Source organism: Merops nubicus, unplaced genomic scaffold (genome assembly GCF_000691845.1).
Source record: "Merops nubicus isolate BGI_N331 unplaced genomic scaffold, ASM69184v1 scaffold13470, whole genome shotgun sequence".
Lineage (NCBI taxonomy): Eukaryota > Metazoa > Chordata > Aves > Coraciiformes > Meropidae > Merops > Merops nubicus.
Genome location: NW_008583640.1, coordinates 1 through 14,388, shown reverse-complemented (window position 1 = coordinate 14,388; position 14,388 = coordinate 1). Strand labels below are relative to the sequence as shown.

The following is a 14,388-nucleotide window of genomic DNA, read 5'->3' as shown; positions in this document are numbered from 1 at the left end:
GCGTTGAGAGGACGGACAGCTGGCGGGTGACCTCAGGAGGATGACAAATGGGGGACCAGGTGCCCCCCGCTCATCCAGGGGCACTCACAGGCCTGCTGCTCGCGGTGGCATGAGTTACGGAGGCCGCTGCTGCTGAGGGAAGGCTTCCTGTGGGCAAGGCTTCTAGAAATAAACATTAACCTCTTGCTACCAGCTAAGTATGCAGGGATAATGAATTCAAGCAGCTATTTGAGAGTTTAACCAGAAACTCTTCCAGCTTGAAGAAAGAAAAAAAAAATCATCCAAATGTTCATGGTTGTGCCTGTTTTGGAGATGGCTTCTGGAATGCCGGCAGGAATGTGTGGTGCTGAGATGTGTGGTGAGCAAGGAAAAGCAAACTGTTTACACAGCATAATCAGGGATGGTTCTTGACTGACATGTATGGGGCTGTTAAAATGGCTAAACAGATTACTGGGAGGAATGTGGGATGTGAGGAAGCCACTCAACAACTGAAGAAAGAAAACGGCATAGAACTTGTATAAAATATCCTTTTATAGAGTTGAAAAGTGAACAAAAAGAAATTGGGTAGCCTTTAGTTTTCCTTTGCTTACAAAGGATTAATGTGTTTGCAGGTTCTGCTTTCCATTTCCCATTTTTATTTTAAAACTGGCAGTTGCTTGCTAAAATGAGGAGAACATTCAGATGATCGTCTTGAGTCTGCCCTGTGACAGCCCAGGAATCCATACACTATGTTGAATTAGACTAACTGGGAACATGCCTCCTTTCTCTGAAGTCTGACTGTTGGGGAGTATGGTGTACTCCAGAAGCTTCAAGGGTAGTTTTTTTTTTTTTTCTCCTTTAATTTAAAAAAAAAAAAAAAAAAGGATCTGTGTCATTGCTTTAACTTTGAAAGTGCATTCCAGATGTCCTGCATTAGCTCAGATCTCTGATTCTACTGCAAAGACAGGAATGGCTGCTCTCCTTCATGGGTATTTACATTTTGTAAGGTTGAAACCATGACACCTCATCTGAAGTGAGGCTGCCTGGTCAAATGTTAAGAGAGCTTGGTTGAGTGTAGCATTTGAAACCTGAAAGGTGGCTGTAGTGAGATGAATATTGGTCTCTTCTCCCAAGTAACCAGTGATAGGATGAGGGGAAATGGGCTTAAGTTGTGCCAGGGGAGGTTTAGATTGGATATTAGGGAGGAATTTCTTTTCTGACAGAGTGGTGAGGCATTGGACCAAGATGCGCAGGGAGGTGGTGGAGTCCCCATCCCTGGAGGGATTCAAAATACGTGTGGATGTGGCACTTGGGGACATGTTTTAGTGGTCACGGTAGTATTGGGTTAATGATTGGACTTGATCTTAAAGGTCTTTTCCAACCGTAGTGCTACTATGATTGGTTATTATTAAAGTGAGTATGCTGACACCCACTGTGAGTTCTGGGCTCACCTGGGGTGCAAAATGTGTTTATCAGGCATGCACTGGATTTACACACCTGAGTTTTGAAGATGGTTATAGGTCAACTTCTACCATCTGAGGGGTTTATGTCACATTGCAGAGTGCTTTAAATCTAGAGTCTTTATAGGCTACAGCACTTTAAGCGGATTATCTTTGAGTCTACAGTTCTCTGCATGGAATAATTGCATCAGGGCTGGTGCCTTCTAAGATAGGACCATGCAGTGGGACTGAAGTTGTCTAAAAATAGTTCCTGAACCTGCAGAAACCTGTATGCACAGCCTGCAAGAGGTATCCCAGAACTCTCATTCAGCCTGTGGTGCAGATAATGTGGAAAATGCATGTTAGATCAGAGTAAGACAAAGCTTCCTTTATTCTGTAAAGCCTTTTTCATCATTAGTGTCCTGTCTTTACACTTTAAAGCATCCACTTCTTTTAAAATGATATCTGACAGTTTCTGTGGGACAGAAGGTGTTTCTTCTTGCTCTTTGATCTTCGTTTCTCCATGTCTTTTCATCTTACCTCTGGGCAATAGCAGAGGCTTCTCAGTTACACCAAAGGCAAATATTTATCGGTGTTAAAAAAATGTGGGTGCCTGATTCTGATCTTGTGTCTATTTAAAAACTACAGCAGCACTAGAATTGCAGTGTTAGGAAAATGCTGGAGAACCAGGTGCTGTCTAAAACTTTTTGTCCTTTTTTAGCAGTAGAAGACTTTTTTTGTTAATGACGCATTCAAGTAGGAGCACTGAAGTTGTACTTTGGGATGGCTGTCACAAGAAAATTGCCCTCTTCCCGTAACGTTTAATATCTTCATCAGTGACATAGCAGGATCAAGTGCACCATCGGCAAATTTGCAGATGATACAAAGCAGAGAGGTGTAGTTGACACACCTGAGAGACAGGATCCATCCAGTGACACCTGGATAAGCTCAAAAAGTGGGACAGTGTGAGCCTCATGAGGTTCAACTAGACCAAACACAAGATCCTGGACCTGGTTTGGGGCAACCCCCTGTATCAAAACAGGCTGGGGGATGAAGGGTTTGAGAGCAGCCCTGCAGAGAAGGACTTGGGGGCAACTGGTGGATGAAAAGTTGGACATGAGCTGACAACAAACACTTGCAGCCCAGAAGGCAAATCACCGTATCCTGGGCTGCATTAAAAGCAGTGTGGCCAGCAGGCTGAGGGGGAGGGGATCCTGCCCCTCTGCTCCACTCTGGTGAGACCCCCCTGCAGTGCTGGGGCAGCTCTGGAGTCCTCAGCACAGCAGAGCCAGGGACCTGCTGGAGAGGGCCCAGAGGAGCCCCAGCAATGCCCCGAGGGGGGAACCCCTCTGCTGGAAAGCCCAGCAGGAGAGAGCTGGGCTGGGGCAGCTGCAGAGGAAAAGGCTCCAGCTGGGGAGACCTTCTGGTGGCCTTTCAGGACTTTAAGGGGGCCTACAGGAAAGATGAGGATAGACTTTAGCAGGGTCTGTTGTGACAAAACTAGGAGTGATTGTTTTAAAATAAAAGAGGATAGATTTAGACTAGAGATAAGAAGTTTTTGATGCTGAGGGTGGTGAGATCCTGACCCAGGTTGCTCTCTGGAGAGATGGTTGATGCCCCATCCCTGGAAACATTCCAGGTGGCGTTGGCTGGGGCTCTGAGCAACCTGCTCTCGCTGAAGATGTCCATGCTTGCTGCAGGACTAGATGACCTTTAAAGGTCCCTTCCACCCAAAACCATTCTATGATTCCATCCCCCAAGGTTTTCAGTGGAAACGTTTAGTCTCTGGAGTCTGGATTTCATCATAAAAAGAGGAAGTTTTCAGGGAAAGTAGTGTGGGAAAATTTGATTCTGTTCTCTCCCCACCAAAGGTGGCTTCTTTGCCTTTTGTGTCTTTGCATTTAAATATTTTTCTACCACGAGGTTCACAACTGTACTCACCAATGTCTTAGGTAATTTCTAATAACATCTCTGATACATAAACTGTAACACATCTGATTACCTGTATGTGTTTCACCCTTAAAAGTGGCAACAGTTTGTGAAACATCAAAAAATTAAAACTGGAAACAGTTAATGAGAAACATGAAGAAAAGTGCCTTGGTTCTTAGGTTAAACCCTCTGGAGATCCTTCCACTGGCCACTGGTAGGTGCAGAGCCCGGCCGCCGCTGTCGGCGCGGGAGCCCCGGGACGCTGCAGGGTCCTGGTGGGTGGGGGCATCTGTGGTGTGGGACTGCCAGGATCTCAAACTTCTGCCCTTAGGTAGGTGCTGCCTCTTGCACTCAGCTACTCAGCGCTGAGATCAGAGGTAGTTCTACCTTTGGAGCCAGAGCAGGCTTTGTCAGGGACAGCTGCTTCATGGCTGATATGACTTTTCTAGGCTTTTTTTTTCCTTCATCAGTGCCCAGTTCAGACCTCTGTGCTCTTCCATCTTAGCTGAGGCACACTGTGGCAGATGGGTTTTATTTTAATTTTAAAGAACTTTGTTTCCCCACACACACTTGACATACTCCTGCCCAGAGACACTGTGACAGCGTTTGAAACAAATTGCTGTTAGAAAAAGCAGAGGGAAGAGACTGAAAAGGATCATCAGAGGTGCTAGGTTTCTTTTATTGATTTGATGGGTTAGGGTTTTCTTGGCTTTTCTACTGGGAAAATTTATTTCTGGTAGAACAGAATTCTTCATGTAGAAGACCTAACGCTGAGAAATAAAAGATCTGAGAGCCATGAACTCAAGCTGGCAATTAAGAAGCTTTTCCTTCAGTCTCCACTGTAGTAAATAAAGGCCCATTAGAGTCCCTAGGCAGTTGATTCTGAAGAATTTATTGCAAGATGAAGACTAAAAAATTTTCCTTATTGAAAAGTTTAAGTTTCTCTCTGAAGTAAAGGAGAGGGTAAATACTCAAACATCATCTAACTGTAGATATGTTTATTTCCAAGCAATTCAAGCACAATGTCACCAAAGGTAAAGTCAGTTACAAGCAGAGGGCTTACTTGTAGGGCTGATGGTGCATTCAGCAGTTGGTTCTGGCCACTTCAGCCCCTGAGTAGGTGTCTCACTGCTGTGTGCCCGGTGTTGGAGGCATGGGTGCTGGTTTTGCTTCTGTGCCCCATCCCATGCTGGTTTGAACAAGAGGAGCTCTGGGCACAGCTCTGCGAGTCATGACGAGTGAGTGACAGTTCTGCAGCAGTCTCTTGGGGCACAGATATGTGAAATGGGCTGAGCAAGTCTGTGGCCAAAAAAAAACGTCGATGGCTTTAGTATTCCTTCCTTTGTGCTGGGGTCTGGCGCTCATCTGGCACCTTGGTGAGCAACTTCTGCTCACTAAGCCCTCAGAAAACTAGCATAGTAAACATTATTATTAATAACAAAACAAACAGGCTTACTGAGCTGAATCTGAACGGGTGGAAATGCTGTCTGCAAGTGGGATGGCAGGGTCTTCAGGGGTGGTGTTTATGGTGGGCTCTCTTGGCATTTTCAGTAGGATTCTTCTATAGCCAAAACTGGATTGTGCTGTTTAGAGTGACTTTTTCCTGTACCCTTGTGCTGTGGGGTTGGTATGGTACCGGACCAGGATTTGGTCTTGTCCTGCTGCAAGGCTAACAGGTGACATAAGCAGGTTAAAAATATATTATTCTTCTCTCTGCCTTGTGATCTGTCATACTGAGACCTCATCACACTTAGCATTTTTTTGACATTCACACCGATTGCTGCAATTTTATACACAAAGGCTCTAAAAACCCTACAAAACCCACCACCCTGGAAACACCCCCAGCCCCTGCAGCATGCAGCTGTCTGCCTATTCCCTGGTGCTTGGAGCAAACCCCACGCTCTGATTGTTTCTTGTCCTCCGTTCTATTGACTTCCTGGTCACATTCAAATCAAAAATTGTTATGCTGTATTTATCAACCAGATGACATCTCAGTTCCTTGAGGCAGCCATGGACCTAATCCTTTCCAAGGAACCGTTTTCCCTGTTCAGCTATTAAATAGATTTCTCCCATCTAATCCCTGTTGTCCAGCTGATGGAGGTGCCTCGCTGCCATCAGGGCTGGAAGAAGTGACCTCGTCATGGTGCAAGCCCTGCAGGAGGGGTTGAGCTGGGCTCATGAGGACCCTTTGCTGAGTTCATGGATCTCTTGAAGTGTTATATGTTGGAACAGGCTGAGCTGGCTGGTGTTCAGGAGGAATTTCTGACACCAAGGATAGCTGGGTTTGTTAAAATCTGAATAGGATGATGGTACTCAAAGAGTGTCTCTTAAAATAGATGAAAGATTGCTTTTTGACTTTTGAAGACCCAGGATCAGGCTTGTAGCTAACTTGTGGAGAGATGAATTGCTATTCTGGATGATGTCTTTGATTACCACGTTTCTGGGTGTTGTGGTTTTGTCCTAATTAAGACATTACGGTCTCTGAGGAAGAGAGAGACCTAAGGGGAGAGCCACACTATCGGAGTAACAACTGTGAAGACCTGTTCCCAAATGAATTTCCCAAGGCTACTTAATGAAGGACAGCGAGGAGCTTGGCTCACTTAATAAGCAAATTCTGCTTTGGCTGCATGGACCAACTGCATGGTGGAACTGGTTCAAACACAACCACTGTTGCTTGGAGGAGCTCTTTTTACCTTCTCGGGGGCTATAGAGTAACCCAGACCACACATTCCTCAAAGAGAAACAGGCCAGAGAAAATCCAGTTCCTCGTGTGCATCTCTGATCTGATGAGACCAGGTCTCTGCAAGGATACTCTGAGTAACGCATTGATATCCTAGAGACTTGGTAAATATAATGAAAATATTGTCTCCAGAAAGGTTCAGGAATGCAGCACATGCTACTGCACTACTAATGCGTTACACAGTTCTCCAGACTGGGGTGTTTTGCTTGCTTTCATGCAGCCACTATTTATTATTTGAATGACGAATCTGGAAAATTTCCCAGATTTAATGTCTGCCCCATTACTTTCTGTCTTGGATACTGTGGATAATCAGATGAACAGTAAATCTATTCTGTGGAATAGAATTACATTATCTTCTTTTTTTTTTCCTTGTCAAACAACTTGTGAACGATTTTTCTTTTTTTCACCCCCATAAAACACCTAGTAGATCCAAAAAAAGTAAAATCTGTATGCCAAAGACACGGTATCCCATATGTACCTCTGATGATGCATCTGCAGAAACACCCGTGGGCGTGTGTTTAACTTGGGCAGGCCGGGGGAAGGTTGTGTGAAATAATCCCAAACACTGATACTTTCAGTTGGGTGGGTGGAGGGAAGTGTTGTAGGGTGTTTTTGGCTCATTGGTTGGATGTTTTGGTTGTTGAGGTTTTTTGTAGCCTGCTTTGTGTATTTGATTGTCCCACTTCTCCATCCTTTCTGGTTGTTTCTCAAGTCTGCTGAATTTCTATGAAACGAGACCACCCCATCGAGCAGTGAGGGGACATTTGCAGTGAGAGGTCTTGGGTGCTGCCATCTGAGGAGCTGGTGCTGGGTTCTCTGGTGCTGAGTGGTGCTGGGGCTGCCTGGGCAGTGGGTGGAGAGGCACGGGGGGATCGTGTCCGCTGCCATGCGTGCTTCTCCAGCAGTCCCAGTTGTTCCTGATGAAGTGCTGGTGACACAGCCCTCAGAAGGGAGCAGGTATGAAGGAAACCCACCCCCGGGAACAACCAGCTTCATTCTGAGCCTCTGCACCAAGTGTTAATTACACCTCTTGCATTGAAAACGGGAGGCTTCCCCCCGCCCCGCATGGTGATGAGAAACTAAAGGTCAGGAATGAGCCCCCTGAAGGCTCATGAAGAGGGAAATACGATGTGTTTTAACTGACGTGAAAGGTTAATGGGGAGGATCAACATCCAAGGGCTGCAGCTAAGGAAAGGGGGCTTGTTTGGGCATTCTGGTGAATGGGAAGTGTGAGACCATGGGGCAGAGAACACACAGCCCTTTAGGCCTGCTCAGAAATAATAGTGCAGGCTTTTTTTAACTTCAGAGTGTAGTCTGCCCTCAGTAAAAACAAGTTACATTAAAAAAAAAAACAAAACTGTGCACCAGAAAGAGCAAACCTCTTTTTCCTGGTTTCTGCTTATAAGATTTACAGGTACTTAAAATAAACCTATGAAAAACAGACCTGGTGCGTTGGAATTTGCTAACTAGTGAGAGCAATTACCTCCAGGTCCAGAGACCTAACGGAGCTTGACTTTTTGGAACTAAAAACTTGGCAAGTGCTTCTTCCTGCTGCTGTCGTAAAGGTGTACATGAAAAGACGTGCTGACCTCTGCTAGAAACCCCAGGAATCCAGTTCAGAGAGATCCTCCTGCGCAGGGCACAGCCAGATTCAGGCAGCACAGATGGGGCTCAGTGTGGAAAAGCCGGCCAGACATTCGCTTCCCATGGTGTGGCTTCAGCGGGGCAGATGCTTTGCAATTGCCTGGTGTACCACACCAATTAAATGGGCCAAGAGCAGCAAGTTTAGGTACTTAACCAGAAAATAAAGACCTCAGCTGACAGCCAGCAGTGTGTCCTGCTGGTTCGACAGGAGTACGGAGAATTAACGCAGCGTGCCCTGGTGGAAGTTGGTCAGAGCCTTTTTGGCAATGGTTTTGTATCGCTTTAGAGATCACACACCAGTTAACTAGGGATGCTAGAATAGGTGTGAATCAGGCCCTCTTATGAAATTAATGCCCAAATTTCAGAAGACCTAAAGAAGGGGAAAGAATAAACTCTGCCTCTCTCCTTTCAGTGATATTTAAGTAACAAAAGATAAGTAATGAAAAACACACAACCAACCTCTGTTAATAAAGAAACGTAAAGCAATCCTTTTTTCTCTGACCTGTCCCATGCACGAGTGGAAAACGAAGTCTGTGCAATGAGATAAACATGATAGAAGTGAAATCTGAGATTGAAATTTATTTTTTTTATAAGACTTTCCAGTTTGTAGGGTGGAGGTAAACAGGTAGCACTGGTAAACCAGCGTTCTGAGGGAAATTGTTTGCTGCTGTTAGTATCCCTTCATCATTCCTGGCTGGGGGAGGGAGCTCCTGTTTCCCACAGCAGTTGCAAAAGGCCTTTGGGAAGGATGAGATTTTTGTCCTAAAATATTAAGGACGAGTAACAAGAACGTTAAAAAAAAAAAAAAAAAATTAAAATCCATTAAATGCAGGAGCTCTCTGCAGACTATCTTTCCTTGCAAATTAAGAGACAAGGCCAGCTTTGCTGCTGTTTGTAGATTCCCTTTGGAATAAACACTATTAGAAGGGTTTGTGCCCTAACATCTGTGTCTGTGCTGATGGGGACCAGTGTCCAGCAGTGGGGACCAGACTTGGTCACAAGCTGGTGCAGAGCAGCAGAGCTCACCTGAACTGGGCCACGGGAGGCAAATTCAGCCTCTCAGCTTCAGCATCTCACCAGCAGTCACTCAGAAATGTTGCTCATGTCTGTGCATTATTGTTATTAGGTGCAAGAAATACAGTTTAAAAACTATAATTAATCATTTCTGAGTAACCTCTTTTTCTCCACATTTACGGCATCGATGGGTATGACTGTTTAATATGTCTTACCTATAAAATCTGACCTGTTTTATATACTCTTTATGGAAACAGTGTACAGTCATAAATTAAAAGATGCAACTGTTTTGGATATTTTACTGGTGGTCCTGTATTTCCCTGCCAAACGTGCAGCTGTTTTAGGTTTCTCAGGATAACATTATAAAAGGCTGTATGCATTTTGCAAGTTTATGCTTGAATTGCCAAGCCAGAGGTGGAATGACTCAACCTTCCCAGGAGCAGCACGTGCCAAGTGATGAATCCAGCCAGCGAGCTGGAGCTCCGCGGCTTGCGTGGCCGCTGTGGAGGGCAGTTCTCATTTATGGCACTTCACCTGGTGTTCAGGATTGGAGATGCTCATCGTGCTCAGCATGGGGATTGGGTGAGGCCGCAGCCAGCGTCTGCCTTTAATGGGGTTTTGGTGCAAAACTAGCTCAGAATCTGATCTTGTATTTGTCTTACGTGGGGTGCCGGGGCTGTATGGTCACGGTATTGAGTGGAGCCATTCGAGCCCCCCTGAGTGGACACCTTTCATGGGGGCTCTGGGCGTGCAGGGCTGGTCTGAGCCCACAGCAGGCGCTGAGGGCAGCCCGGAGCTTGTGGCCGTGTCAGCATAGCTGGCGTGTTTCAACCGCCACCCATCAGCCTGCTGTAAAACTGGCTCTGCAAATGAGTGAGGATGCATAGTCAAGGGTCAAGTTTAGAGGCCTCTCTTGCCAAAATGTGGATGACAGCCTCCTACAGATCTAATTCCCTAGTGTCAGTAACCTTACTCCGAATATGGATAGGCAGAGAGCAGAAAGTTCAGCCCTGTTGTCATCCGAGCAGCAGGCACAGTCAGCACTTGTGAGCACCCAGTGTTGACTGGGCAGGGCAGAAACCCTCCCATTCCTGGGGGAGTACAGGAAGAAAGCTTCTGCTCCTCCTCATCTGAGAAGGAACTACCAAAGGGGGAACGCAGCCCTGCCCCCCGAGTGAGCACCCAGAACACAAACCCCTGTGTGTACTTAACCCTGCTTGTCGGGAGGTGCATCAGCCTCGTCGCTGGCAGTTCTGTGCTGGCATGTTCATTGGTGGCAGCTGGCATCTCCTCCCTTTCTCCCAAAAAGCAATCCTGACTTCACTGTCCTGTGAACCATGTAGGTGTTTGGGTTTATTTCTGCTCTAAAATAACACTTGTCTTTGTTTTAGGTATCTCAACCATGTACGAGCTGCCTCGCCACAGGATCTTGCTGGGGGCTACACTTCCTCACTTGCTTGTCACCGAGCCCTGCAGGATGCTTTCAGTGGCCTTTTCTGGTGCCCCAACCAGGCAAGCTGCAGCAGCCTATGACCAAGGGACACTGAACGGGGTGAGAAGCAGATCGAGCCAGCAAAGGGTTGGTAAAATTGCTGCCATGTGCACAACGGATAAGCTGCAGTCACTTTTCTGTGTAAAACCAGCTGTGTTTGAGTGCTAAAGGAGAAAAACAAAGCCATCTGCAGGAGAGCTTTGTAAAATGGTGGCTACATTTTTGTGGAGGGGGAAACTCGTTAGTCATGTGGCACTTTGCTGAGGGAGGCTGAAGCAATAAGCCACATCTAATGGAAGATGTGAATAACTCGGCTGTGTGTGTTTGAGGTTTAAAGAAATATACTTGTAAATTTTTTTTAAATAAAGCCAGACTTTTTTATTAAAGTTTGTGGTTTTACTCTTATTGCAGGGTTTTATTTGCACAAAATGCCATTTTGATTATAACATTTAGTGTCAATATTCAAGCCTACATTTTCTTCCCATAAAACTAGTTTCCCCAGTTCAGGCAAGTGGGTTTTTCCTCCTGCCAGCTGGATGAGGTGAGAAACCTTGGAACTATGCTGACACAACTCTTATGCAGCATCCTTCCTGATGTCACTTGGTTGTTCTTACCTTTGTCTGGAAAACAAATCTTTAGTTGAAAGTCTTTGAACTCTAAAAGGAGTCTAAGATGCCTTTGTAGAAGGCTAAGTCATTGAAGTAGTCAACTTTGGGTTTGTTTTCTCCCTGTTTAGCTCTGTTTGCAACTTTTTCTGTCCCATTTTCAGGAGCTTCTTTTGGCAGGGACATCCTTTGGCATTGGGATGACGCTTGCCACTTGATCTGCTGCTTTTACATGTTCACCCCTGTGGTGGTGGTGGAAGGCAGGCAGCAGAGGTGGGGTTTCTGTGGTGGGGCTGGTCTTTGCCACGAGTGCGCTGGAACTGTGGGAGGCTGGGAACTGCTCAGGACAGCGAATGCCTCTGGAGTAAAGCCTGAACCTGGTTTTATGGGCCACCCGTTAACAGTTGTTGAATACTGCTCTGAGGAGCGTACTAAATGAATGTATTTTTCTATGTTGTATTAAAGAGAAGAATAAGCTCTATTCCAGACTCTGTGCTTCCTTTACTAAGGAAAGTGGAGGAAGGTGCCAAAATTCCCATTGCCCTTCCTCTGAAATCCTGTTGATTGTGCCCAGGCTAGCTGCGGACGGGCCACGTTAGACAGGAGGCATGGAAGCAGGGAGGATGGCAGGCTGCAGAGCACAGCTCCCTGCCCGGGCAGGTGCCCTGGCCTTGGGCAGAGCATGTGCCAGGCCATTGTAGGAGTCGGCCACACAGCACAGGCCGGAGACCACTCAATACACCTGGGCCCTAGTCTAGCCCTGATACTAGTGCTGTGTTCCACCCGGCCTCTGCTCTCCTTTCCTCCTGGCTGCAAGGCTTAAAAGTTGACATGCTCTTTATTTATCCATTCCCTTGCCCGTGGTAGACCCCTGCCACACTGCTGGGCCCATGTGTTGGCTACCCCAGCAGGCGGAAGCTGTGGGAGTGGGTTCCTGTGTCACAGGTGCCCCTGAGCCTGTCCCCTGTTCCAGTGTCAGATAGCAGCGGGCTCCTGGGGTTCAGCTCAGGAGCTGTTTGGGGCCCCCTCAGGCTGGCAGACACACCTCGCCACAGCGCTGCGCCTGGTGCTGTTTGTGAAGCCCGAAGGAAGGAGTCCAGAACTGCAGGTGTGTGCTAACGTGTGTCCTTGGCACACACTCATGCAGCGTGCGTGCACGTCGGCTCTCGTTTGCTCTTTCATCTGAAGGGATCCTACGAAAATGTCGACTGCACAGAAATACGGGAAAACCCCTGGTTACAAGTCTAACTACATAAAATCTGTATGTAGGTACCTGTAGTCCGTATGCAGGTCCAGGGAGGGGGTCCTGCCCATCTGCCCCGCTCTGGGGACACCCCCTGCAGTGCTGGGGCAGCTCTGGAGTCCTCAGAGCAGCAGAGACAGGGTGACCAGCTCACTCCCTGGGCTTGGCAAGTGCGGCCTGGCAGTTGCCGAGCGGGACAGGCTCGCCCAGCACCGGCTGCGGCCATGGGACAGGCTGGAACAGCCCCGAGCAGAACAAGCCTACTGGCCTCGGTGGCTGTTGGGGAAGAGCCAAGCAGACATGAGGCTGCAGGCAGCAGGATGGAGCTGTGGCAGCAGGGCCAGTGAGGACAACGGACATCTGGTGATCGAGTTGCCAGGAGAGAGCTCTGAGCCTGGACTGAAGGGAAATATCTGAAACCGAGAGGGCGAGAGGAGTTCTCCATCCAAATACACTGTCTGTGGTTGGCATTGCCCAACCATAGTTTGGACGCACAAGAAAAGGAAATCAAAGGCAGAGGCTTTCCGAATCCCTGTGAATACAGGCAGCCAGCTGGAGAGAGCATCCAGGGCCTCAGAGGAGCAGCTGGAGAGGTGGGGCAGAGGCTCAAAGGCCCCAGGAGGACGCGGTGTCGAGAGGACTTCAGCCAGGTACAGCTCTTCAGCCCAGTGTGTGCTTCACCTGCCAGTAGCATTGGGGTCCCTCCTGCTTCAGCTGCAGGCAAGCACGGCATCAGGAGCCAGCTAAGCCCTGACTAAATCTCAGAGTTCAAAAGCATTTGCTATTCAAAAGCCTTGGAAAGAGCATGAATGGCTCTTTGGGCTTTTTTATGTATTCTGTTAAGTTTTTGAAAGGTTGTCTTGCTTACGCAGGAGCTGTTTGTGCATCTGCCAGCAGTAACCCAGCACCCTGGAAGAGCAAAACCGCCTGTCAGAGGGAATCCAGGGCAGGGCCTACATGAGGAGTCCTGCTAGACCTGACAAAACAGAGATCTGCTCTTGCCACAAATGGCACGTTATCAGACTGACACAAGGAAAATCACCCAGCCTGTGGCACTGAATTATCACGGGGTGTGAAACAAAGAGAGCAGAAAAAGCACCAAAACACCAAACGTTACAAAAAAGCAAAGTTTTATTTTTTCATAGTAACACAGTTCCAGTCTGTCCATTGATCCCGTTAGAAACCAGGTAAAGGCAGGAAGCAAGGAGGCAGTGACTCAGAGTACACCACAGGTAACCCCAGCATGCCTGGCACAAACCAGTGAGGCAGTTACTATAGCTCCAGTCTTCAGCTCAGTAATTTTTCTTCTGAAAGATCTTGGCTGGTACACAGACGTTTAGAGGCTGGTTTTGCTGGAAGAAGGTTAGAAAAAGTAAGTTGTTTAATGTACAGTGAAGAGACTGGACTGAACAGCAAGCTGTGCAACACTTAAGGGATTTAACAGGAAGAGAGGAGAATTAAAATCAGGATTAACAGCCACAAATTAAAACTCTTACAGCAGTCATGGGAAGTCTTTGCTAAATGCCAAAAAGGGCTTTCAAAAACATCTCTACTGAGCTACATTTTGACCTGCATCTCAGTGATACCCAACAAAACATACAACAAAAACAATTAAAATATGAAAAGCAAATGAGTGTAAAAGTTTCAGAGCATTAAAGTTTTATCAAAACCTCCTTTCCTCCAGTTCAGGTAACTGCTAACTAAAGCTCTGTCTGTTTCTCAGTGAAATTGTACAGAACCTGATTCTGGGGATCTGGTGACTCCAGATCCAAACTGAGTCTGCTCAAGCCCAGGTCAGAGACTTGTTCCTTACCCTCATCAGGGTGAGGCCTCTTGTACAGCACCTCCGCCGGCACCTGGAAACTAATGCAGAGCATCTCCTTGTTGGGTGCGACGTTTCTAACCAGGTGGGTAGAGCAGCGGCCATCCAAGGAGGCTCCCAGCGAAGCCTCAGCTCGCTCCTGAACGTCTCTGTTGGGGTTGTCACATTTGGAGAAGGCGTAGCAGTGCACTGTGGGGAGAGCAGCAGGCCTGCAGGCCCCCCCAGCCACAAGGTGCCTGAACACTCCCAGAAACTCAATAGCCAAGGCTGGCAAATTCATGACGATGTGAAAAGAGGTTTTCTGATCTTTCAGGAGCGGGAGCTCTTTGGTTAGTTCCTCCCTGACAGGCCCCCGGAGGAAGTCCCTGGCGTCCATGTTGAAGGCCGTGAGGTGGCCGTGCACTCTGTTCAGCCTGCAGTTGTGCAGGAGCCAGCGGTGGGCGTGGGGGTTGAGGTCGTTGGCGAGCACCCGGCAGCGCCT

General features: G+C 47.4%; 2 protein-coding genes across 2 annotated transcripts in view; one reads left to right on the top strand and one right to left on the bottom strand.

Annotated features, from left to right (window-relative positions):
* Window positions 1-11,060, top strand: part of MNAT1 (MNAT CDK-activating kinase assembly factor 1) — a gene marked incomplete at its 5' end in the record, with an annotated part of 75,381 nt that extends 64,321 nt beyond the window's left edge. The window contains 2 exons of the mRNA XM_008941638.1: window positions 10,137-10,257; window positions 11,007-11,060. Coding sequence (XP_008939886.1) covers window positions 10,137-10,257; window positions 11,007-11,060 — 175 coding nt within the window. The remainder of the gene's footprint in view (window positions 1-10,136; window positions 10,258-11,006) is intronic.
* A 2,312-nt stretch (window positions 11,061-13,372) lies between these two features.
* LOC103774236 (tRNA (guanine(37)-N1)-methyltransferase-like) lies at window positions 13,373-14,382 on the bottom strand (the record flags this gene model as incomplete). The annotated part of the gene is made up of 2 exons (XM_008941627.1): window positions 13,373-13,437; window positions 13,899-14,382. Coding segments are annotated over 2 exons (549 nt in total), but the record flags the coding sequence as incomplete, so codon positions are not given.
* Window positions 14,383-14,388: the final 6 nt, after the last annotated feature.